Here is a 25,973-nt window from a genome sequence, read left to right as displayed (position 1 = left end):
GCGGCGTGCCATGAAGCTCCGAACTGCCATCAAACAGTCACTCGTAGACAGGGATTGCACAAGCTCGATGTGGACGGCTCGAACCGTCAAGCACGTGAACAAAACACCCCACCGTTTTTCCGTCTTTCGGCCGTTCACGATTACCATCGGACCGAAATAATCAATGCCCGTATATGAAAAGGGCCTGGAGAATGCAGCAAGACGAGCAGCAGGTAATTCGCACATTTCCGGGGACGCTGGCTTTGCGTATAACAATGTGCATGTTCGGCATTGCAGGCGTACGTGTCTACACACAGATCGGAGAGCCGGTATATCAAAGCGTTGTCTCACTTCGTTCACTACAGTTTCTTGGCTGCCGTGCTTATAACGACGGTGGACATCGTCAACGATTAACTCGGAAACACGATGTCGTCTCGGTAGCAGAATAGGTCGCTTCCTCCCGGGGTCGACGTAACGGCAACGATCGATCCTTCCGCTCAATCTCAGCAAGCCGTCCTCGTCCATATAGGGGCTTCGTTTGAACAACAAACTACTTCTGGGAAACGGACTTTTCCACGACGGTGTTGTTGAGTTTTCCCTCGCCTTCCAGAGTATGGCATATTCATCGGTAAAAGCGTTCCTCTGAACGTCTCGCAGAATTACCGTTTCAGCCCGCTGGATTTCGTCGCGGTTAAGCGGACCTGTCGATGGAGATTTAGTTTTGGTAATAATGTTTACATACCGACACACGTAAGCCATCGTCCTGACCAGCCGCGTCCATCGGGAAAATCTCTCGTAGTCGATGAAAATCGGACGCGCTATGTGGATGCCGACCAGCTTCAGCCTATCCTTTTTCCGCACCTCCTCGGACGTTTCCGATGGTACTCGACGAGGTATGTTCCATTCTGCTTCGGGTAGTTGCAGGAACTCGGGCCCACTAAACCATCGTTCGGAGGCGAGATGATGCTGCAGGTTGGTCCATTTGGTCGCTTCGTCCGCCACATTAAGTTTAGTTGGAAGCCATCGCCAATCGTCGACGTTCGTCGTGTCCAGCACCTCAGCAACCCTATGTGCGACGAAAATCGAGTACTTACGGTGGTCTGCGTTTATCCAGTCTATAACATCAGTCGAGTCTGTCCAGAAGTAGCTTCCACTAATAGTTTCTCGATGAGCACTAGTTATAGACGAGGCTATTCTGCAACCCATCACAGCAGCCTGCAGCTCTAAGCGGGGCACGGAAAGATACTTTAGAGGCGCCACTCTAGCTTTGGATCCAACTAACGACACCTCGATACGTCCATGGCACTCAAAACGGAAGTACGCGACCGCTGCGTAACCATCTGCACCCGCATCAACGAACACGTGTAGCTGTAGAGATGATTCGGTGAGCGACGCCAGCTGTCGGTAGCAACGTGGTATGATGAAACTTTCCAATTCTGGCAGTCGTTCCATCCAGGCGTCCCATTTATGCTGGATCTCTTCCGGAACTTCGTCATCCCAGCCAAGGTGTAGGCGCCAGACTTCCTGAAGAAGTACTTTCAAATAAAAAAGCACGCCTGCGATCAAACCTAACGGGTCGTAGATCGACATCAAAGTCCGCAGCATCTGCCTCTTGGACGGTGGTTTGTCCTTGCGTGCCAGCTCCAGGTGTCTTACACGGGATAGTTTAAAGCCGAAACTATCTGTTGTGGTGTCCCACCACATTCCCAGCACCTTCTCTGGCTTTAGACACGGTTCGAAATCCATTTCCTTGAGGGTTGACTCAGTGCCTTTTACCGCTGTCGCGACTTTGATGCTATTTGAGAGCCAATTGTGGAGAGAAAATCCAGCATTATTGTGTATTACGCTCACCTGATATGCCAGCTCAATCGCTTCTGGTTCCGTTTCCACACTTGTAAGCATGTCATCCACGTAATGTTCTTCATGGATACAGCGAACTGCACGCGGGTACAGGGAACGATATTTCTCCGCATTCTCGTTCTTTACGAATTGCGCCGTACTTGGAGAGCATGCTGCACCGAAGGTCATCCTCAGCATGACAAACTCCTGCGGCTCTGCATTTGTGTTTCCCCATCTCCATAGGAACCGTTGACTGTGGACGTCATCATCGCAAATGCGTACCTGGTGGTACATTTCCCGGATGTCAGCTGCCACCGCGACTCGATATTCACGGAAACGGAATAGCACGGCTTGCAGCGGCGTCAACAGGTCAGGCCCAGTCAGCAGCTTCTTGTTCAGCGAGATACCTCTAACTTCAGCTGCCGCATCCCATACTAACCTAACTTTATTAGGCTTGTTAGGATTTGTCACTGGAAACACTGGAAGATACCATTTCCTAGGGTAGAAGGTTTTCAGCTCATCCTCTCTTATCGGTCTGGCATAGCCCTTTTTCAAGTAGTCCTCTAGTATCGCGTTAATTTTCTCCGCAAGGCTCGTATCTCGGCTCATCTTACGCTCCAGACACTCCATCCTAGATAGAGCCATTTGACGGTTTTCCGGCATGAAAACGTTGTCGCTCCGCCAGAGTAAGCCCGTGGTGTACCGCCCGTCGACGTGTTTTGTGTTGTTTTGCAGAATCGACATCGCACGTTGATCCTCCTTCGACAACAAAGGCTCCTTCGCAGGACCATAACCTTCCACTTCGAAGTACGCTGCCATCATACGATCTGCCCGTGAGGTCTCTCCTTGGCAATCGCATACGTGGTAGCTAGACTCCGGCTGCACAATGGATGTGTCGTTAGCGTTATCCGTGCATTTGCCAAAAATGAGCCATCCCAAACGCGTCTTCGTAGCTGTAGGTTGTCCTGGCTGTCCTTCTATAGTTTTCAAAGGTCTGGTCAATCTGTAATGGTCGATACCGATTAGTAAACGAGGAGAAACAGCCTCATACGAGGCAGCTGGAATCGCCTCCAAATGCTTATATTTCCGCTTCAACTCGTTCACATCGACCGATTGGATAGGGAGCGATAACCGGCTGACTGTACGCACGTCGGCCATCGAAAATGCGGATGCATTTTCTTCAGCACTGGAGACTTGCACCGCTACCCTTTCCGAATCACGTTCATCGCGTCGCTCTCCCGCACTGTACTGCAAACACAACGGGTCAAGAACGCCGCTAACCCCAAGTTGCCTGGCGAGCTCCTGCTCCATCAACGTCACCGTCGACCCCTCGTCTAACAGCGCATGCGTGTAAATTGGACCACTCTCACCGTGCAGCTTTACCGGCACGTAACGCAGCAATGTACCATCGGAGCGCGTTCCATGATGATTTATCTCCACGCGTTCCTCGCTGGTGACACGATGCAACTTCCGGTGATGCTTAGCGACGCATCCTTGGACACCACAGTCGTCACGCTTCGAGCACGGGCCGTAGTGCTTGCCCAAACATCGTTTGCACAACTTCAAGGTGCGCACCTTGTCCCACCTATCAGCAACGCTTAACCGGTTAAACACCCGACACTCCGCGATCGTACCGCACGTATCACTGTTACACAACGCGCACTCTCGATGCCTATTGGGCTGGGGCTGATGCGTCTCCACGTGTTGCGCATGCACTTGTCGCGTTGTCGTCTTCTTCTTCAGCTGCGGAGGAGTTACCGCCATTGCTCCATCCGTCGCCTTCTGAATCCAGGCACCGAACTCGCTCATCGTCACACTTTTTAGCTCCTGACTATGCATGCCCCAGCTCCAGCGCAGATATGCCGGCATACGGTCCACCAGCTCTTGAAGCAGCGCTGCATCGTACAATCTGTCAGAAGTTCCGCTTGCCTTTATAGTTGAACATATTTCAGCAACTAAATCGCCGTATTCGATAAAACTATCGAGCCGCTCAGACTTAATCGGCGGTGATTCGCGAATTTGTTCGAGCAACGTATTCACTAACACATCCGGTCGCCCGTATGATTTTTCAAGCGCGCTCAATATTTCCTCCAGATTGTCAGCGTGCCGGAGACGGCCTTGCACCGTTCGTAGTGCTTTTCCCCGTAACGCTCCTTGCAATCGAAGGATATTTTCGTCTTCGGTAAACCCAAACGTACGAGACGATCTTCGAAAGGTAGACAGAAATATCGGCCATTCCTCGGGATTCCCATTGAATGAAGGGAGTTCATAGCGCACTGCTTGACGGGCTGCTATTTGGCTTTGGCTCAGGTCACCTTCTTCGTTGACCGAAATCCGTTTAGCCGTTGAGCAAGGAAGCGATTCCCCGGGCGAAAACGAGGTTCGCTCGCTGCTCTTACTGAGCCGAGCTACTTCCGCATCCTTCTCCCGTATCAAAGCTAACGCTTTCTCCGTCGTGGCTTTAAGAGCCTCCATCTCTCTCTTCAAGCGCGCTATCTCGTCGTCTTTCTTGCCGCTCGCTAGTTTGGTCTTCACTTCGCACTCCGCACACCACCATGCCCTCGTCTCTACCGTTTTATCCACGTGCGCACACTCGTAATGGTACCATTTATCGCAAAAATCGCACTGCAATAACGAATCTACCGAATCCGCCTTATCGCACACCGCACACGTAAAGTCCGCGATCACTGCACTTTCCTCTTGCATTTTTGCACTACACGATTCGGATGCGTTGGCTGTGTATTTGTATGTGCGTGTACCTTACCGAACAGTCCTTTGTTCTCAGCGCTTACCGCGTGGTATAATAGAGCAAGTAGAGAACGAGCCGAATTTGCACAGCTCGTGTGAGAGGAATTTAGAAGAATTATAAGACTGAGTTTTTAAATAGAATTTTAGCTGAATTTTTAGAATGTTGCGCGTTAGCACAACGCCCGGCCTGCAGATAAATAAATTACCAAAAAACGGCTTTTTTAAGTAATTCAGGATTATTTTATTATGCCTTTCGCAGAACAAAATTTTAATAACAGAGAGTGAAAAAAACTAAAAATTCGTCCGCTTCCACGCAGGTCCGGGATCAAAAAGAAAGCCCTATTTCGCAGTCCATGCGGTCACCGGCTATCCGTCAAACGCTCGGTCGATCCCTTCCCAACAGTCAAAAGCCGAAGATTTTATATTGACCTTTCGTTTTTTCTATCTGTCTCTCGCTCTAATTTGAGTGATTTTCCCTTCGTGAGTATCCACGAGCTCCCTCGTGTGGTTGTTGTTGTTGGAAGTTGAAACCGAACCCCCTTCGTACGCTGCCAAAATCAGCGAAGAACGAAATCGAGTGGCTCAAGTGAAAAAAACGAAAAAAAATGACGAACGAGTGTGCTGTGACAATAACACACACACGCACAAGGCGACACCCGAAATCTGGTGCGATACCGGCTTTCAGTGGAGCAAGTACACACATGCACACATTTGGCCACACCACGGTGATACAACACACAGCCAGGCACTTGGGGATACACGCTGTGTGGTGCGGTGCGGCGGACGTTCAGAATTCAGTGGTGCAAATACACACATGCATACACTTGGCGACACACGCTCTGCTGTGCGGTGAGGTTTGTGTTCTGTGTCCAGTGGTGCAAATACACACACACACGCACTTGGCTACACACGCAGTACGGCGCGGTTGACTTGGCAGAAGCGCATACACATATTCACGCAGTAGGCTTTACTTTCAGTCCAGTGAGGTTGGTGCTTGTGTGTTGTTTCAGCGCTTGGTAGTCAGCGGATAAACCCCGTAAAAAATGGAGTTTTGTTTAATTTGAGGTAAGTAAAAGTGATTAAAATTATCAACCAACATCCCCCCTTCTAATTAATATCATTTTTCTTCCATTTCATGTGTGTTTCACGGCGAACGGAGACAACAAAAACCTGTGGCTGTGTCGTAGTGTTGGAGCAGTGGCCCGTACAGTGCAGCGAGAAAAACCAGGAGCAACAGCGATGAGGAGCAGAAAGTGCTGTGCTGAATTTGTTTTTTTTTTTCACTGTGCGAGTGTAAAAAGTGTTTTTTTTTAATTATGTGCGTTGATTTATAATTAAGTGCAGTGATTATTGTGCAAGTGTTGTGTTTTTTTTTGTATTGTTGGTTCGATATTCAATAAATCGATTTACGATAGTTTAATGGTGTGCACTGTATCATTTCGGAAAGAAATCCTGGCAAAAAAGGGGGAGGGGGCTATTTTAACGAAGGGTCGTGCCGAACCCCGTTCGGGTTTTGCTTCGGCTTCGGGTTTGCTTCGGCTTCGGGACCCGACGGATCGGTTGAATAATTTCGCCAACTCAGCTTCAAAGCCAGCTTCAATCTCAGCGGATCTCTGAGTGCTGGTGACCGGTGGGTTTCGTTCAGTCCGAACGTTTATCGTCCAGTCCGAGACCTCTAGCGGCCGCTAGCTAAAATACGGACGCTCCTTGTCGATCCTCGAACGATCGCGTCGTCACCATAAGTGACAGGCATTATTGCTGTTTGTTGATGTTTTTCTTTGTAAAATGTGTTGACATATCCATGCAGAACGCAGCGAACAGATACCAGCGTGCGTCACGCAATGCGTTGCGATACGCTGCGTCGAAACAAGTACCAAGCCCTTAATCCGTGCACAACGGTTTCAGATCATGGCAATAGTGGTCATAATGCCATAACACGCCCAACCAATTTTTTTTTTTTTTTTTTTTACGTACAATATTTCTTAATCCTATTGTTATGGAATATTTCTGTTCTATCACCTCAAAAACCTTGATTTTACTTGTTTGATCATACTTTAATTTTACCTTATGTTTGTTATTTATGAGCTTTTCTCTGACTTCTCGATGTGAAATTACCAATTTAGCTTGCAAGGTTTTTATATAGTTGTCTAAATCGTAATGCATTTCCTTTTTAGGGTTTTCTAAGCAATTCGAAGGAATATTAGGCAGTCGGCCATATAATAAAAAGAAAGGGGAATAACCTGTTACTGTATGTACAATGTTGTTGTACGAAAACTCATAGAATTGAATCCAATCCTTCCAAGCTAGTGGGTTGTCTTTGCAATGAATTCTTAGGAAATTCCCTAACATTTTATGTGAATTTTCCAAGGCTCGTATGTTTTCGTGGTGATATGCCGTGGAATTTAGTTTTTCAATATTAAGTTGTTTGCAAAGTTCGATGAATAGTTTTGACATAAACTCTGCTCCTCTATGCGTGCAAATGATTTTTGGTATCCCATATTTGAGAATTACTTTTTCTACGAATGCCTTTGCTACCGTTTCCGTTCTTTTCTCTGTAATAGGTGTTGCTGTGATGAATTTAGTAAGATCGCATTGTGTTGTCAAAATATATTCACAACCTTCTTCTTTCACAAGTGGTCCTACCAAATGCATTACTACTATTTTTGGAAGGTTTTTTATATTTATCATTTTGATGTATTCAAGAAGCTTTTTGATCTTATCATCATATTTCCTTATTACCAGTATCATCTCTTTCCCTATTTCTTTTTTTATTTTCAAAATATCGAGCAATATTCTCCGTAGATGAATTATGCTTTGTGTATCGGGAATTTTGATTTTTTCGTTTGTTGCTACAACATTTTTTTATCTCAGGGCAAACTACGAGCTCTACGAATACAGTTTTTGATGAAGACTGTGGATTGTTCGGAATGTTCTTGTCTGAAGAAACGTCATTTTGTTTAGAAATTATAGACCTTGTTGTTATTAGTACTACGTCATGATTGAGTGTTTTGAGATCGTCACTTGACATTCGAGAAAGTGCATCTGCCAGCACATTATCAGTTCCTTTTGTATACTGGATCACGAAATTGAACTCCTCTAATGCAAGGCGGAATTTAGTGAGTCTGCTTGATGGGTCAGTCATTGTAAATAAGTAGACCAGCGGTCTATTATCAGTGAAAATTTCGAATGTTTTTCCAAGTAAATAGGGACGAAAATGTTTTGTAGCCCACACTACTGCTAGCAATTCCTTTTCTATTGTACCATAGTTTAATTCGGCTTTGTTCAAAGCTCTACTTGCATAAGCTATGGGTTTCCCATTTTTATTTTGTAAGACTGCACCGATGGCTGTTCCCGATGCATCCGTATGTAATACGAATTTATTATTTTCGCTGAAATCCGGAAAGTCTAAAAGTGGTGGAATGATTGATTACATTCTGGAGTCCATTTGAAAGGAACATTTTTTCTTGTGAGCATATTAAGCGGCATACAAATGCTAGCAAAATTTTGTATGTGCTTCCTATAGTAATTGGCAAACGCAATGAATCGTTTAACTTGATCTGCGCTGGTTGGTACAGGCCAATTCTCAATACATTCAATTTTTGCTGGATCAGGTTTTATCCCTTTATTAGAAATGTAATGTCCAAGATAAACCAATTCTTTTTTTAGAAAATGACATTTTTCAGGATTTAATTTTAAATTGATTTTTTGTAATCTAGTAAAGGTAGCAATAAGATTTGTATTATGCTTCTGTAAGTTTTTCCCGAAAACAATAATGTCATCAAGATAAACCAAACATTTTTCTTGATTTAGTCCTGACAAAGCAATTGTCATAAGCCTCGAAAAAGTTGATGGGCTGATTTTAAGACCCATAGGTAATCTTGTCATCTGATATTGGCCCGTTGCTGTGGTAAATGCTGTTATTGGACGGTCCTCTTTATTAAGTTGAACTTGGTAGTATCCTTGTGACAAATCAAGGTGCGAGAAATATTTGGCACCAGCCAATGAATCAATTACTTCCTCTATATTAGGAAGTGGAAATTTATCATCTTGTATAACTGAATTAACTTTCCGATAATCTACTACTAGCCGTCATTTTTTCGTATCATTTGATGATTTTTTAGGTACCAATAAAATAGGGCTATTCCAGTCGGATTGAGCGGGTTCAATTATGTTCTCATTCAGCATTTTGTTAATCTGTTTTTCTGTTTCACTTTTCTGAAAATATGGCAACCGATATTGCTTTGAATAGCTTGGTATTACATTAGTTTTTGCTTTAATATTAGCTTGAAGACAGCTTGAAGGTTTAAGAACGTCATTATTGAGACAAAAAATATCGTTAAATTTTAAGCACAATTTTGAAATCATTCTTCTTTCATCATCTGTTAAATGTGCTAAATTTAATTCTTTAAGAAGTTGTTTGGCCCGCTCAGTATTTTCATCGTTTCTTTTAAATTCAATTATATTATAAGCTTCAGCAGGTTGAATGATTGGGTTGAAATTTTTAATGGAAGTTGGTTTGTTTGAAAAATTAACTAACTTAACAGGAAGTTTCCCATTTATTAGTGTTGCTAAACTGTTGGCAACAAAAACATGTGGTGATAATTGTTCACTCATTATTACAGACATTTCAGTTGTATCTGTATCAACATATGTAAGTAATTCAGTTCTTGCAGGTATATGAAAATTATTATAATATTTAGGTGGGGTAAAAGAAATTTTCATTTTAGAAAAATCAAAAATAGCATTAAATTGTTTTAAGAAATTGGTACCAACTAACCCATTAATATCTGACGGTAAATTATTTAGTACATGAAAACGAATAGGATATTTATTATTATCAATAGTAATTGTCGTGTCGATATATCCCATAGATTGAGTATTGCCATTAAGGCCTCTGACCATAAACTTATTATGAGGATTAATATATACATGGTTGGGAATACATCGTTGTGCAATAATGCAACAAGATGCTCCGCTATCGATAAAAAATTGGATTTTTTTTGAAAAAAAGGTGACCAAAAATTTTAACGGTTTTGATTATATCAAAATCAACGAAATAAATCCAACAAATTTACGTCTTCCTCTTCCTGCGTTGGTGCATCATTGGCTGAAAAGTTTTCGTGTTGATGTGTGTTGTTTGGATTTAACCTATTTGGCAAAAATGATGAACTTCCACGAAATGCGTTATTGTTTCCCCTTTGATTTCCTCTTAAGTATCGAAAACCAGATGGTCGGCGATAACCACCTCGGGCTCGCATGGGTGGTCGATTGTACCAGTTTTGTCGATGGTTCCACAATGCATCATGGTTTCCATCATTGTTTTCAAATTCAGAGGAACATTCCAAAGCATCAGAAATCGCCTTGCTTAGTGTGGGAGGATTTCTTGCTTTCAGATTTTCAAATTTTCAGCAAAATTTTTGTTGTTGGATTGGATAGTCCCCCTATAAACGCACGTATAGCTGTTGTTTGCACTATATTTTTCGCAGAACCTTCCGAAACAAAATTTCCAGCTGAAACATGGGCCGCTGCTAGTTTTGCAGACAAAGCTTCAATTTCTGACCCATACTCGGAAATGTCACGCTTTCCTTGCCTCTTGGTTTCCATTTCGTGCTCCACCGCCAAAGGTGTCTTTTTTACAGCGAATTTTTCTTTTAGGAGTTTAAGCGCCTCCTCAATTGTATTAGCAGGAGTGATAACTCCATGCGCTACGCCTGTCAATGTGGTTCTCAAAAATTTTAAAAAGTGATGCTCATCTACACCTTCTGAATATTCTCGAAACAACTCAACACTTTCTATATAATTCGCAAGGCCTTTTGAATTACCATCATATGGTTTAATTAGTTTTAATCCTAAATTTAAATCAAGTTTTGTCGCCATTGTTGCGTTTTTGTTTGTCTGCTTGTTGCAAGTTTTTTGTCTGAACACTACCGAACCCACAGCCGCCACCAATTCTGTACTCACCTTCGGTTTTGTTGTTTTGTTTCTGATCGCACTTTTCCGCTCATCCACAGCGCTGCGGATTGCTTTCTTCATTAGGCTGTCGGTAGACAAAGGCGAGATAGGCTGCTCGCTTAGGAATTTTCGCGTAACTGTACACACACTAAAGTGATGATTTGATGATCGACGTTGCGGGTGTTGCTTGTCTTGTCACCAAAGTTTTAGCCTGCTGCACACAAAAGCGATGAACTCGATGATCCACGGTGTTGCTTGTATTGTCACCCAAAATTTCTGCCTGGCACACACAATAAACAAAGACACGATTGTCACCAAAATTTTTGCCTGTTGCACACAAAAGCGACGAACTCGATGATCCGACGGTGAGGGTGTTGCTCGTATTGTCGTCCAAAATTTCTGCCTGACACACACAATAGACAACGAACACGATCATCCACGATGAGGGGCGTTGTTTGTTTTGTCACCACAACTCTAGCCTGATGCACACAAAAGCGACGAACTCGATGATCCTCGGTAAGGGTGTAACTTGTATTGTTACCCAATACCTCTGCCTGACACACACAATAGACAACGAACGCGATTGTCACCAAACTTTTTTTTTTCTTGATGGACACAAAAGCGACGAACTCGATGATCCACGGTGAGGGTGTTGCTCGTATTGTATTCCAAAATTTCTGCTTGACACACACACTAGACAACGAACACGATGATTCACGATGAGGGGCGTTGTTTGTTTTGTCACCAAATTTTTTTTTTTTTTTACATGCACACTAATACAGCAAACTGGTGTCACAAGAGGGCCGGAACGGTTGCTGCTCTTTTGCACACGTTAACTTTTTTTCTTCTTCTTTTTTTACACTCAGTAGGCGATGAACTCAGTGAGGCAATGACAGTAACAGTTATTTCGATTTTTTTTTTACGCCAAACACTATTGCTCTGCTTCAATCATGTGACGCATTTTTATATGGACACATTACACCGCACTTTGCTACTGCTGCTCTTTTGATGTCACAAAGCAAGAAATATCACTTCTGCACGTATGGCAATGTTATACGTATGCCATATTTAGCGTTTTCCCAATATGTTGCTGTTACTCCTGGCAGGATCGCCATGTTATGTTCTTTCAAATTAAATAAACACGATGTGTTTGGTTGGAGCTTGGACGCTAAATCATGCGCAGCGCAAGCTGCGCATTCCTTTTTATTCGAAACTGACAGCATGTCAAGACGGATCGCTATCGCTTAATCCGTGCACAACGGTTTCAGCTCATGGCAATATTGGTCATATTGCCATAACACCGTAAATACTTTTTCGGGCAACGTAAACCCTCAATTGGGCACTGTCATTTCTATTCGAGCCTTGTGAAGTATGAATCGAGCATAGTACAGAATGAAAGCGTCCTACTCTTGAAGGTGTCAAATCGGTCGCTCCGGTGTGTTTGATCCATGAAGCAGTTTAAAAATACGTATTTTGCATGTTGTTTAACTTATTATGTGTTATTTTAAAATGTTTACCTAATTAAATCAACAAACATATTGTATTAAAAAAATATATAAAACCAAATTGCATTGTACGGGGTTGAATTAAAAATTTAAAAACAGGATTTTGAATATTTTTTTATGTAATTAAACTTAAAAATAGTGAATTTTCTGACATATCAGTTAAACTACTCGCAAAAAAGTATTATTTTACAGCTAGAAAGCAACAAAATGTAAAGTAGGCCCAATTCATTCTGTACTTTGCCCGATTCATACTTCACAAGGCCCGAATAGAAATGGCAGTGCCCAATTGAGGGTTTACGTCGCCCGAAAAAGTATTTACGGCGACCGATAACGTTTTGACGACGCCCGATTGGCTAGGTAAACCCTGTAAAATGAGATACTCTTTGCCAAGCGGGGAAGCAGCTAGGCCGCCGCAACCAAATCAAGAGAGTGATTTCTCATTTCAATCCGAAAAACTGGGAGAGAGTGATGACATGCGAGAGAGAATAAAACTAGAAACACGAGAGAGGGCCACACGAAGCGCTTTCGGGTTTTTTTTGCCTTCGCGCACATTTTGCTTTATGCGCGCGACTAAGTGTCTGCGCCCACACGTACGGTCCAAAACACCCGAAGTCATACAAAATCATGAAAATGTCTGCGCCCTTGTGTTCCGGCGTCCTCGTGAAGTTTACCGAGCCGAACCGAATAGTTGTGTTCGATAAACATGTGTGCGCAGCAGGTAGCAGCATTTGTACTGCTCGCCTGCCGTATGCCGCTGTGTTACCGAGCGAGACGCATATACAACGCATCAAAAGGACATGTGTAGCCGTGAGGAAATTTTTCTGTGTCTCTTTTGCCTTGTCCTTGCCTTTAGATCCTGATGAGTGAAGCATGCATACCTTTCGGGTACGTTCGGGGTATAAGCTCTATCCCTCTCATGTTAATGGTGAAGATAGAATCGTATGTCATCGGCTGTGCATTCGGGCGTGGGCAGGCCCGTGGACGCCGTTTGTTCGCAGGCAGTGAACCTTGATGAGCGCGATGGCTCCCATACAAAGGCCTTCGGCTTTGCTATCTGGGATATTCAACGACCGATGTTCCCTCGTTGGCACGGTATTCGGGCATAGCAAATGACGGTACTTTCGAAAGCGGCGCTGGGATATTTTCACTTGTGTTGCGTAGTTCTGCACTTACTTGTTCGACGGCTGGTCCGATGGATGCCTTAAGTGCATGCACAAGCATTCCGTAAAGAGCCTCCAGCAACTCACGGTTATCATTTGCCATCGTTTTCTGTTGTTTTCAGCGTACAGCGAAAGAAACCTCCTTGTCGTAATGTTGTTCGCACGGGGTGATGCTAACCTCACTTTTCTGCTTGGGATGTGTGTGTGATGTATCGTTTGTTTAGCGGCCGACAAATCGCTTTTCCGCTGGCTCCGATCTTTCCGACACGTATCCTGGACTATCCCACTTCTGACACCAAAATCTTATGTATTTAATTCTCTTTATTAGGCAGAAAAGTTAACATGAGGTTTGTTTAAGGAGTTGATGCAAAAAGTAACTGTAATGCGTTTGGAAGTTAGTTACGGTCGCCATGTAATGTGATGAGCGGACATACGGTACATACTGTACATCGAACAACGTCGCGGTAGGTCAGTTTTTACTGACATGAGCCGAGGTGGAATAATACATCGATCGAACGGACTTTTCAGCACTTGATCGTCCAGGCGATCATAGAAACCTTTAGGAGGTTTCCCTTACTGGAAACGTTGGAGTTTAGAAGCCTTACCTTGGGTAGGGGGACATAACTAAACTCTTGAAATAAGTTGGAAGGCGAAGTATTAGGAAGCGTAACGTCCTATCTTGGCAGTCCGAACGAATCTGGTTTGCCACGGTCGGAATTGGTTTTATTTATACTCAATAAGTTTCGTACATTTGGGTTTGGAATGTGTTTTTGTCCTAATTAAAGGTTATTGATATGAGGTGCAATTTATACATTGTATTGGAGTGAGGTGTCTGTCATTATGTGCCTATGCTGCGTTTTTAGTGTTTTTACGAAGGTTCTGGAAAGTATAAACTGTTCTAGCTAAAGAACGGGTGCGTTCGTCGATCTTTGCCTACACTGCGCTTTTAGCAATAAGTTGCTATGCGTTCTCTGTTTGTCCACTTTGCTGGAGAAACGCTTGAATTGCTTATGTTGCGCGTTTCGATTGTTTTCGATAAATGTGTCTCGATGGTTTGTTCTATGGACGGTATGGTCTGGGTATGTTGCTATGGTGTGGAATGAATGTGTTGCAATAGTGTGATTTGGCTTTCCGAAGTGTGTTACAATGAGTCTATAGTTGATAGTGTGGTTTACAATAAGTTTTGTTTAGCAGATATGCTACACCTCCACCCTTTTTGAATAATGTACGATTGAGTTTATACGAAAGAGTGCATTATTCACTAAAAATGTTTTAATCTGTTTTTATGTACTGTTGTGGTTTTTCCTGTTTGATTGTGTTTTATAATGCAGTTCGTATTTGTAATTTCTACGACTGTAAATGGTCCTATATAAGCTGGATCTAATTTCCTTCTATTTTCGTTTGTTAAATAGACATAATCTCCTATTCGTATGTTTAATTTGTTTACATTTTCATTCAATTTTGCTTGACGTTGTAATTTTGCTTGAATAAGTTTTTGTTTTGCAATTTCATGTGATTTTTGTAATTTAAACTTCATTTCATTGTAGTATTGTTCTATATTGTATAAAGGCTCTACTTTTGTTCGATATAATTCTTGTGGTAAATTAGCTTGTCTTCCAAATATTAATTCAAAAGGTGTGAAATTAGTGGTGCTATGTACTGATGTGTTATAAACGAATTCGTAAAATTTAGTCCATTGATCCCAGTCATCATGATGCTCATTGGTATAACTTCGTAAATATTCATTTAAACTTCTATGGTTTCGCTCTAAAGATCCTATTGTTTGTGGATGATATGCTGCTGCAAATGTTTGTTTGATTTGTAATATTTTTGATATTTGTGCCAAAATTTCATTGTTATATTCGAGTCCTTGATCTGATCTCATTTCTAAAAAGTTTCCAAATGTAAGAATAAAATTTTCTACTAATGCTTTTGCTATAGTATTTGCTTCTATGTTTGGAATCGGGATGATTATGATATATTTCGATAATTCGCATTGGATCGTAACTGCGTATCGATTATTATTTGCTGTTTTTGGTAAAGGGCCTACGGTATCAATCGTTATGATGTTAAAAGGTTTAGAGGGTGTTGTCGTCACAACAGTTTCCTCTTTAGTATGTTTTAAGATCTTATTAGTTGCGCATGCTTTACAACTTTTTACATACTTGATGATATCCGCTTTCATATTTTTCCATTTGAATTTATCCTTTATCTTACTATACAGCTTGAATTGTCCTATATGACCTCCTGATGGTGTTGTGTGGAAATTGGACATTATTTTGATCTGTTCTTCTGTATCTTCTACCAGTCTAGGTGGTGTAAATACGACGATGTGAACGTCTGTTATCATTTTGTTAATTATTTCTTTTATGGTCGACATTGAGTAAAATTCGAATAATCTGTCATTCGATGCAATTGCTAAATTCTTGTGATACTTTCTAGCGATTAGGCATGACTCATGCAGTACAAACTCTAGTGTTTGACTTTGCTTCGCAGAAGTTATGGGTATTTTAAATTTTCCCAGCGCTTTGTAATAATTGTGATTGTATATCACGAGCTCAATAAATTCATCTTTTTCATTAATATTTGATTTCATTTTCATCATTTTAGTTGTATCAGATGGCCTGTCTGTTTCATACATGTTTGTTAGATTATATTCTTCTATTATTTCTTCCTTTTTCTTTTTGTTTTCTTTGTTTTCTACAACGTTGTTTTTCTTTATCATAGCTCTAGTATTTACCATTAAGATAGGATTTGATATATCTGATTTATTTTTAGGAATTGATGCTTTAAGCTCATCAGAATCAGTTATAATTCTGGATAAAGCATCTGCTACTACGTTGGTTTTACCTGCTAAAAATTCTATTTTAAAATCAAATTCTTCTAAATCTAGTCTCATTCTTGTTAGTTTAGATGTTGGGTTTTTCATACCAAACAGGTATACTAATGGTCTATGATCTGTTTTTACGGTGAATTTTCTGCCGTATAGGTATGGTTTGAAATAATTGATTGCCCAGTGAATTGCTGTAAGTTCCTTTTCTATGATAGGCTTATTCTTTTCTCCTTGCGTGAAGCTTTTGCTTGCATACGCGATTGGGTGATCTTTTCCATCTGTGATTTGAGAAAGTACTGCTCCACATGCTACATCTGAAGCATCAGTTGTTAGTATGAATTCTTTAGTAAAATCCGGATACTTCAAGACTGCTGGAGACAAAAGGCTTTCTTTTAAACTAGTAAATGCTTTTTGGCATTCATCTGTCCAAATAAACTTGACATTTTTCTTAATTAGGTTATTTAAAGGTTTAGCAATTTTTGCAAAATTCTGTACAAATTTACGATAATAATTACAAAATGCAACAAATCGTCGTACTTCATCTGCATTTTTAGGTATGGGGAAGTTTCTAATTGTTTCAAACTTAGAATCGTCTGGGTATATACCTTTATCTGTTATCTTATGACCTAAATAAGTAACTTCTGTTTTGAAAAATGAACATTTTTCTGGATTTAATTTTAAATTGTAAGACCTTAACCTATCAAAAACTTTAACTATGTTACTGATGTGCTGCCGTGCACTGCAGCCAGTAACGATTATATCGTCTATATATACAAATGCTAGCTCAGGAGTTAATCCTGCCATAGCGATAGCCATCATGCGTTGAAAGCTGTTGGGGCTAATGTTTAAACCGAACGGCATACGTTTAAATTGGTAATGCCCTGATCCGGTTGAAAAAGCTGTAAATTTTCTTGAATCATTTTCTAAAGGTATTTGATGGAATCCTGACATGAGATCAAGGGTGCTAAAATATTTTGCTCTCCCTAACTGATCTAATATTGTATCAATTCTTGGCAATGGAAATTTATCTGGTATAACCTTTTTGTTCAGCTGCCTGAAATCTACTACAAGTCTCCATTTTTTGTTATCATCCGTTGATTTCTTTGGAACCAATAATATAGGTGAGTTATATGGGGAGACTGAGTGCTCAATTATGTCATTCTTAAGCATTTTGTCTACCTGATTTTGTATTTCATCAGCCTGTGAGTATATTTGTTTATAATTTGGTATACACGTAGGAATATTATCCTTTAATTCAATTTTCTGAGGGTAAAAGTTATTTGTAGTAATTGGATCATCCTCTACGCAAAATATATCGTTATATTCAGTTACAATTTTCTTCAAATTATAAATTTCCGTAGTGGGAATTTTATCTACTTTAATTTTTTGTAACAGATTTTGCAATCTATTATTATTAATTTCTCCTACTTTGTTATTCACTTGTTTCACTTCATAATTTGCTAATGGTTCTGTAATGGGTTTAAATTCTGCGTTTGTTATGTAAATATTTCTCTGCCTTGTATTGATGAATTTAATTAACTGATTATCCTTTGAAATAATAGTGCTACCACAGAATACTCCTGGTTGAATTTCTTGTGCGAAGACTATGGTATCCTCTGTAATGTTTGGAAGATATACTTTACGTACCACTTCACTTCTGATTGGTAAAATAAATCCTTTTCCATCATCTTCTTCGATGTTGTGTTGAATTTCTACACCCTGACACGTGAATGTAAGCATTTCTAAATGATAATTAATTGAACATCTGTATAGTTTGTAAAAGTCTCTTCCTAATATGCCATCTGCTCCTATGTTGAATTCTTCTGGAACTAATACAAAATCGTGTTCCAATTCTAGATTGTTGAAATATATAGTGCATGTTGTACTTCCTTTTGAATAAATTGGTGTGTTAGATATCCCTGTTAATGATATTGAATCTGAACGTATTGAGCCATGATTCTTCTTTAACTTGCTTGCTTTAAATAAAGAAATTGATGCTCCTGTATCAACTAGTAATATTGATGTTTCATTATTTGCAATGCTCAATCTAATCTTTATATAATCAACTCCATTTAGCTCTAATGAGTAAATTGATCTAGGGTTTGAGTTGACTCCTGTTGGTCTAAAAAATTATTTTCCTCCACTTCCTGTATCTGAGCTGTAGTATGGTATATGTTTCGTTGTTGTTGCCCTGTTTCTCCATTTGTTATTGCCCTTAGGTTTTTGTTTGGTTTGTTCTGATTACCATTGTAGTTGGAGTTGTATCTTTCATTATTGTATCCCTGAATAAATCTGTTGTTATAGCGAATATTATTTCGCTGATTGTTGTTGTAGTTGCTATTGTTATTATTTCGATTATTGAAGCTATTATTATTTCTGTTATTATAGTAGTTTCTGTAGGGTTGGTTTGGATTTGGACCATAGTTGTTTTGATTATTCCTATTCTGATATCCTCGATTATTATTTCTATTGTTAATTGAACCTTGATAAGCCAATATGTGTGCTTTATCCTGCCTAGATTCACATTCGTTCACTATTTTAGTCGCTTCGTTTATTGTAGCGAATTTTCCTATAATAAGAGCTGTTTTTGCTTCTCTATTTGATACCTTTTCGATTAATGAGTCTATACCCTCTTTTACTGCCAATTCACTTGCCACATCTGTTGGTATTTTCTTTTGTAAATAAAGTACTTTCAATTTCTCTGTGAGCTCTTCTATTTCGTTACATAAGGACTTGGTATCCTTTGTTTTTAATGCCTTCATGTTAGCAATGATCTTGCTTGGCTCTATTTTCTCCTCACATCGCGATTTGATATCTTCCGCCACTTCTTCTACCGTGGTTAAATTTGGTTTTATTCCTGTTTCGGCCTTTCCTGATAATCTTGTGTATATGAATTCAACTAATGTTTCCTCCTGATCTGCCGGGAACATTTTTTTTGCAAAATGTATTGCTCTAAGAAAGGATTTAACTTGATCCGCTGAACCATTAAATAATGGTACTATTGCCGAAGCATCCTTAAGATTGAACGGGGCCATTTTTGATTTTTTATGCAGCTTTAGTAAGACAAATATGATCTGAGCTAAGAGTTTAAATGATAATCTACTGGTTGTTAACAGTGTTACATTGATATTTTTATCCTCTGAGCTATTTGTAGAAAAATCAGATGACTTGTTACATGAATCGTCGTTAGTTTTTGATGTGCTCATAGCAATGATATTTTGTATTAATGCATTAGAAATTTTGCTAAATTCTAATAGTTTGTTAAAAGTATATTTGTATCTATTTTTTTCGATGTCATTTTGAATTTCTTTGAATGTTTCTTCAGCTTTAATTCGTAGTTGTGTTCTTGTACAAGTTCTTTGATTAGGATCCTGTATTTTTTTAAATATATATTTCAAAATTTCGATTTTATCGCTTATAGTAGTCATTCCTTTTTCATATTGGTTTTAATTACTTCCTATTTCTTAGCTTTAAAACCCATTAGATTATATTTCAAAGTTACAATACCTTAATGGAATGTGCGGCGTGCATTTTGTTGCTGCTGATGATGATGCTACGCTATTTTTATACCGGTGCTTGGTGTTTAATCGGTGTTTGGTACATAATCGATGTTTGATGTGAATTTTTTTTTTTTTTACGATGTCATCAGTCTTCACTCGATGTCTTGTCGGGGTTGGGACACTTGTCCATTCTCGCCTGCCAATCCAGATTGGGCAGTGAGCTCGCCTTGTCTTTTCGTCTTCCACGGTGGGAACGGTTGTTCCTTTCAATCACGCTGACCACACCTTGTTTCGCGCTGCACTTTATTGTTCCATATCACTTGCTCCACGAATCGTATAGATTACCAAAATTAGATAGGCAGTTGCATGTTATTGATTGCATCACGTTTTGCTAGAGTTTTCAATATTTTGAAAATGGTTTTAATTACTTTTTGCATGAGTATGATAGCAAGAAGTATCAGCACAATATTCAGTTTTAACTCATGGGTTTCATGCTGCTCTGAGTGAACATTTTGTGTTTGAATAATGGTAAGATCATTATCGCCATTGACATTAGCTTTAGGGTTTGATGCGTCGTTACCCATTTTATAAATCTGTGCTGTGCTGTGGGTTATTGTGAAAAATTATCATTTTTTGAAGCTTTCATCGTTTCTCATTTCAACGTTACTCTACTTGGTAAATCGATCGCAAGAGCGTTCATACGTTTTTACACATTGGGATAGGTTCTCACAACACTGTGTACGGATAATGTTTGTTCATCAATTAAACATTCATTTTGCACTTACACTGCACTAAATGTTTTTATTTTTCATTCTGCACTGCACTGAACTTGCTTGTAGCTGTTCTTTCATCGTTATTGTTTTTTTTTTTTTTGTTACCTATGGGTTACTTGCGCCAGCTGCGTTGATGAATGTTCCGTTAAAAAAAATGCACATTTGACACTTTTTTTTTTCACTTTCAATCGATTGCCGGTTATGGTCACAATACTTTTGGTTCGTCGCACGACACTTACGCTTTACGTTACCGTTGTACGTATCACATTTTACTTCAAATAATTTGCTTACACTTCTGCCTGTCGATTGCAGATTAAGGTCACGGTCGCCATGTAATGCGTTTGGAAGTTAGTTACGGTCGCCATGTAATGTGATGAGCGGACATACGGTACATACTGTACATCGAACAACGGTAGGTCAGTTTTTACTGACATGAGCCGAGGTGGAATAATACATCGATCGAACGGACTTTTCAGCACTTGATCGTCCAGGCGATCATAGAAACCTTTAGGAGGTTTCCCTTACTGGAAACGTTGGAGTTTAGAAGCCTTACCTTGGGTAGGGGGACATAACTAAACTCTTGAAATAAGTTGGAAGGCGAAGTATTAGGAAGCGTAACGTCCTATCTTGGCAGTCCGAACGAATCTGGTTTGCCACGGTCGGAATTGGTTTTATTTATACTCAATAAGTTTCGTACATTTGGGTTTGGAATGTGTTTTTGTCCTAATTAAAGGTTATTGATATGAGGTGCAATTTATACATTGTATTGGAGTGAGGTGTCTGTCATTATGTGCCTATGCTGCGTTTTTAGTGTTTTTACGAAGGTTCTGGAAAGTATAAACTGTTCTAGCTAAAGAACGGGTGCGTTCGTCGATCTTTGCCTACACTGCGCTTTTAGCAATAAGTTGCTATGCGTTCTCTGTTTGTCCACTTTGCTGGAGAAACGCTTGAATTGCTTATGTTGCGCGTTTCGATTGTTTTCGATAAATGTGTCTCGATGGTTTGTTCTATGGACGGTATGGTCTGGGTATGTTGCTATGGTGTGGAATGAATGTGTTGCAATAGTGTGATTTGGCTTTCCGAAGTGTGTTACAATGAGTCTATAGTTGATAGTGTGGTTTACAATAAGTTTTGTTTAGCAGATATGCTACATAACAAACGAATTCAATAATGTGCAAGGAAGGAATGACATTTAACAACTAACGAAAGGTAGGGTCAACCTGTCAGGCGTTATAACACAATTGTCAAATACCAGGGTTCATATATAACATCGATTGATCGATCGGACGGATTGTGTGTAATAGATGCAGGGTTAGCTTCCATCACTTCGGGTAAAGTCGGTAGTTCATGAGAATCTTCAGCCGGATCAGCCGGTTTACGCTTGCTGAAAGTACTGCGTATAAGGCAAGCTCATAGTACCATGATCGGGCGAAATAGTGAAATCAGCGTTTCGCAGTTGTGTCGTGTGGTTGATAGAAGGTGGCGATGAAGGATGATCCGATTCACGAGCAATAGGGGTAGAAAGGGCAAGGGATGCTGCAGTAGTGGGTCGCCAAACATTGACGGAGCGAGGATTAAGGTCGATGAACTCTTTACAAGAGATCCCGCGAGGCCATGTTGAAGCGGCCAAAGCAATAGCCCGGTGGGAATCCGGTAAACCAATTTTAAAAGATACGTAGGAGAGCGTAGAAAGATCCTGGTCGCGTCGTACAAGGCTATATACCAAGATGTCGTCTGTCCCTATGTTAGAACAGGTCAATTCACGGATCGCGTCAATCGGAGTATCAGGATCAATACGGGAGCTTTCAGTAAGTTCGACTGAACAGTGAGGGGTCACAACAATCGCAGGCGGAGTACAATGTTTATATGTTGAACCGTACAATTCACAGGTGCCGCACAATTTTGTGATACGTGAACGCGCGAGTGCAAATTAACCGAATCAGAACTAAAAAAAGTTCAAGCACTTACTCACCAAGAAAATCGCGGTAAAAATCAACTTAAAAATAGCAGAGTGAGAAAGCACAACTAGCCGCTATAAGTGACAAGAGACAAGTAAAAACGCATTTTTCTTTGTTGAGGGTCGCGTTGTTTTCCTTTAATATTGACAACACTTCCAACACTCTTCGGTCATGTTCCTCTTCGGTTTCGCCTGCGATTATTATGTCGTCAATGTATATAACTCCGCTTACGCCCTCCAACATTTGGCACATCACTCTCTGGAATACTTCGGGTGCCCAGTTAATGCCAAACATGAGCCTAGTATACCTCATGAGCCATCTACTTGTCATGAATGTAGTTATACCGCGAGATTTGGGTGTAACTTTATATGATAGAATGTAGATGTAATGTCAAATTTTGAGAAGAACTTTGACCCTTTAAATTTGTTCAGTAGCGTGTCGATCATGGGTATCGGGTAGTGTTCCCTTTGTATGGCCTGATTCGGGTGTTTCATGTTTATGCAAAGTCTGTTGTTGCCTTCCCTTTTGGGACCACCACCATGGGCGAGATCCATTCTGGTGGGCCTGTAACAGGTTCTATAATTTCTTGTTCCAACATTTCTTGAATTTTTGCATCTACTTTCTCTTCCATGGCCGCTGGGATTCGAAGATAAGCAATTTTTTTTGGAGTAATAGTTGTATCAATGCAAAGTTTTACTTGTATGCCTGGAAATTTGGGGAAAGGGTTGCACTTGCTGTGTAAGCTGTTGACGCTTAGACCGACTTTAAGAATTTTGAGTTGTTCCGCTGTTCGTTTACTTAACAGAGACTTGTGCGCCCCTTTTACTACAAAAAACTCTGCATAAGCAGTTGATTTTGCTTCATTAACAGACATGACTGCTTCGAAGATGAGAATGACCTCCAAGGGTTTATGGCTGGGGTAAGCAGTTATTTGGCGATCGCAGCCATATTTATTTTTGTAAATTGTGATGCCAGCAGTAAGATGGGATTTCCATACGATTTCCGTAAGCGTATTGATTGCTGCTCCCGAGTCAATAATAAATTCTACTAAGTATGTATAAATTTTACAAGTTATTATACAGCTGTCACTACGATTAGCCTGTGGTGGGGTTTAAGTTATTTCCATATAATTAGTGGATTCATCAAGCTTAGTCGTGCCGAAACTCAGGTTACTAGGATTCTACTAACCCTCGTATGATCAATTCCACTTATCCAATTATCTTATCAGATATTCCCCCCCCCCCCCTCCGTCAAGTACTTACGTTATCATGTTTATGTTTATGTTTATGTTTATTTGTCTATCGATGGACAATAATGCCCTCTCGAACCATTTTAGCAATGTTTTACAATGAGTTCTTTACAATGGATTACAATAACATAGAACATAAAAATGTGCACTATGGAACCAAATTTAACACAGAAACACGATCATTAAACTCAGTTGGCGAAATCCTCGGCTCAAAAGCGTCGCTGACTGCGTTGAAAGCACGGCACATGAGAAGGAACGGCTCAGAGGAGCCAAATTGCGTTCTACGGTCGTCGAGGGCCAACATTGCCCGAGTCCGGAGCGGCCTGGCCGAAACGTACAGGTTGATGGCAGCCAGTAGTGATGGAGAGTCAATACGGCCGTCGAGAAGTCCCGTGATGAACGACAACCGACAACGGCTTTTCGTATTCGCTCATTTAGGGTGGGTAGCCCGAGTAGTAAACACCTAGTCCGGTAATCGAGCCTTTGGTTCCATGAGCGAAGTGCAAATCGTGAAATTTTGCGCTGGATTGATTCCAATCGAGCTAACGGACGCGCTGCAGTTGGCCACCATACGATATTTGCATATTCCATCAACGACCGGATAATTGAGCAATAGAGCGCCTTGGTGCAAGGTATATCATTAATCTCGCGAGTCATATTGATAACTAGTCCTGGCATTCTATTGCTGGTGGCTACTACGTGATCCAGCTCATCCTTAAATGATAGTTTTGTGTCGAGCAAAACACCTAGATCCTTAACACATTGTTTTCGCGCCAAGGACTGTCCATCAAGCGCATATTCATACAATGATGGGCAGCGAGAACGACTGAAAGTGATGGCTTCACATTTATGTTTGCATAGGGATAAAGTCGGGCGTGGTCTTCTGGTTCACGAATAACACGAAAAACTTTCGCGTCATCTGCGTACAGTAGATGATTATCAGCCGGAAGGATCAATGTCGCGTCGTTGATGAAAAGAAGGAACAGCAAAGGACCCAGGTTGCTGCCCTGCGGGACTCCAGAAGATGCATGCGCTGGACTTGACATGTACGGGTCTAACTTCACAGAATATTGACGATCTGTAAGGTACGATCTAAGCCACATTATCATAGGGTTTGGGAGACCAAGTAAGTCGAGTTTCGCTAGCAAGATGGAGTGCGATACACTGTCGAATGCTGCCTTGATATCCGTATAAATAGCATCTAGTTGTAAACCGTTATCGATAGATTTATGGCATTTGCTAACAAATTATAGTAGATTAGTCGTTGTAGATCGCCTGGGTACAAAACCATGTTGATTCACACTAATATAGTTGCAGGCCGAGGCCAACAATGGCTCGTAGATTAGCATTTCGAACACCTTTGCACACACGCTGAGTGAGGTTATGCCACGATAGTTTACAGCATCATTCTTACAGCCCTTCTTGTAGATGGGTGTCATCCAGGAAGATTTCCAAGTGGCAGGAAAGGTTCCACATCTCAGGGACTCCTTAATAATCTTCATCAGCGAGGGAGCAAACGCAGAAGCACACCACTTTAGGATAACGGCCGGTATACCATCTGGGCCAGGGGTATATGAGGATTTGACACGTTTGATGGCAGAGATGATCGTATCGACAGTGATGACTGGTAGCATAGGGAGCAGTGCACCAACAGGTGTGTTAGAGAGAGCATCAGCCACATCTTCTGGACCAGTAGTTTGAGAAGCGAAGTTGTCCTTGAAGCGCAAGGCAAACAATTTACACATTTCTGGCAGGGAACAGGCACTGTCACCGTCATAACGTATAATGCTTGGTAGCCCAGCAGATTTTCGTTTTTTGTCCATATAACTCCAAAAGCGCCTAGGGTACTTGCAGAGGGAACGTGCAGTTTGTTTCAAATAACTTCGGTGACAGGATCTATTATATCGGCGATAGAGAGAATGAACTCTGATGTAGTAAAGACGTGACGTGCTGTTTCGTTCTGCTCGTTGATCAGAATAGGCTTTTCTTTTTTCTTTTTTTTTATGCATTTAGTGTGCGATCAGCCCATGGTGGTCCTCGACGAGGAATTTTAACAGGAGTGCATTCACATATAGCAGATCTCATGAACTCACAAAAAGCTTCTGTGGCATCGTCAATAGTTGAATAGTCCGAACAGTTAAAAGAATTGTCAAAAGATAAAATCAATCGCTCCAATTTTGGAAGGTCAACACGAGCATAATTCAGTCTTTTATCAGCATCAATGGCTGTAGCGATCGTAACTGGAGCTACGTTGTCCAAATCAAAGTCAAGCGGAGGGTGGTGTTCGTTGATAGTAGTAAGGGGATATTCACAGACACGTATTGAAGAACATGTAGATGCAGCTGGCCAATCTGCGTAAATTAGGTCAAGTATTCGCCCCGATGAGTTAGTATTGAAGTTAAGCTGGTATAGTCCACTCTGATGCAAACCATCAACGAACTGGACACTGCGCGCGGAGCGTGCATGAGGCTCATAGA

At 40.9% G+C, this 25,973-nt stretch overlaps 1 protein-coding gene across 1 annotated transcript; it reads right to left on the bottom strand.

Annotated features, from left to right (window-relative positions):
* Positions 1 to 670: 670 nt before the first annotated feature.
* On the bottom strand, positions 671 to 4,524 carry LOC120954855 (uncharacterized). The gene is made up of 2 exons (XM_049608919.1): positions 722 to 4,524; positions 671 to 680 (listed from the first exon to the last, which is right to left on the bottom strand). The coding sequence occupies exons 1-2, from the start codon at positions 4,522 to 4,524 to the stop codon at positions 671 to 673; spliced, it is 3,813 nt and encodes a 1,270-aa protein (XP_049464876.1).
* Positions 4,525 to 25,973: the final 21,449 nt, after the last annotated feature.

Source organism: Anopheles coluzzii, chromosome 3 (genome assembly GCF_943734685.1).
Source record: "Anopheles coluzzii chromosome 3, AcolN3, whole genome shotgun sequence".
Classification (NCBI taxonomy): domain Eukaryota; kingdom Metazoa; phylum Arthropoda; class Insecta; order Diptera; family Culicidae; genus Anopheles; species Anopheles coluzzii.
Note: the sequence above shows the minus strand (reverse complement) of the source record. Positions and strands in the feature narration are given on the sequence as shown.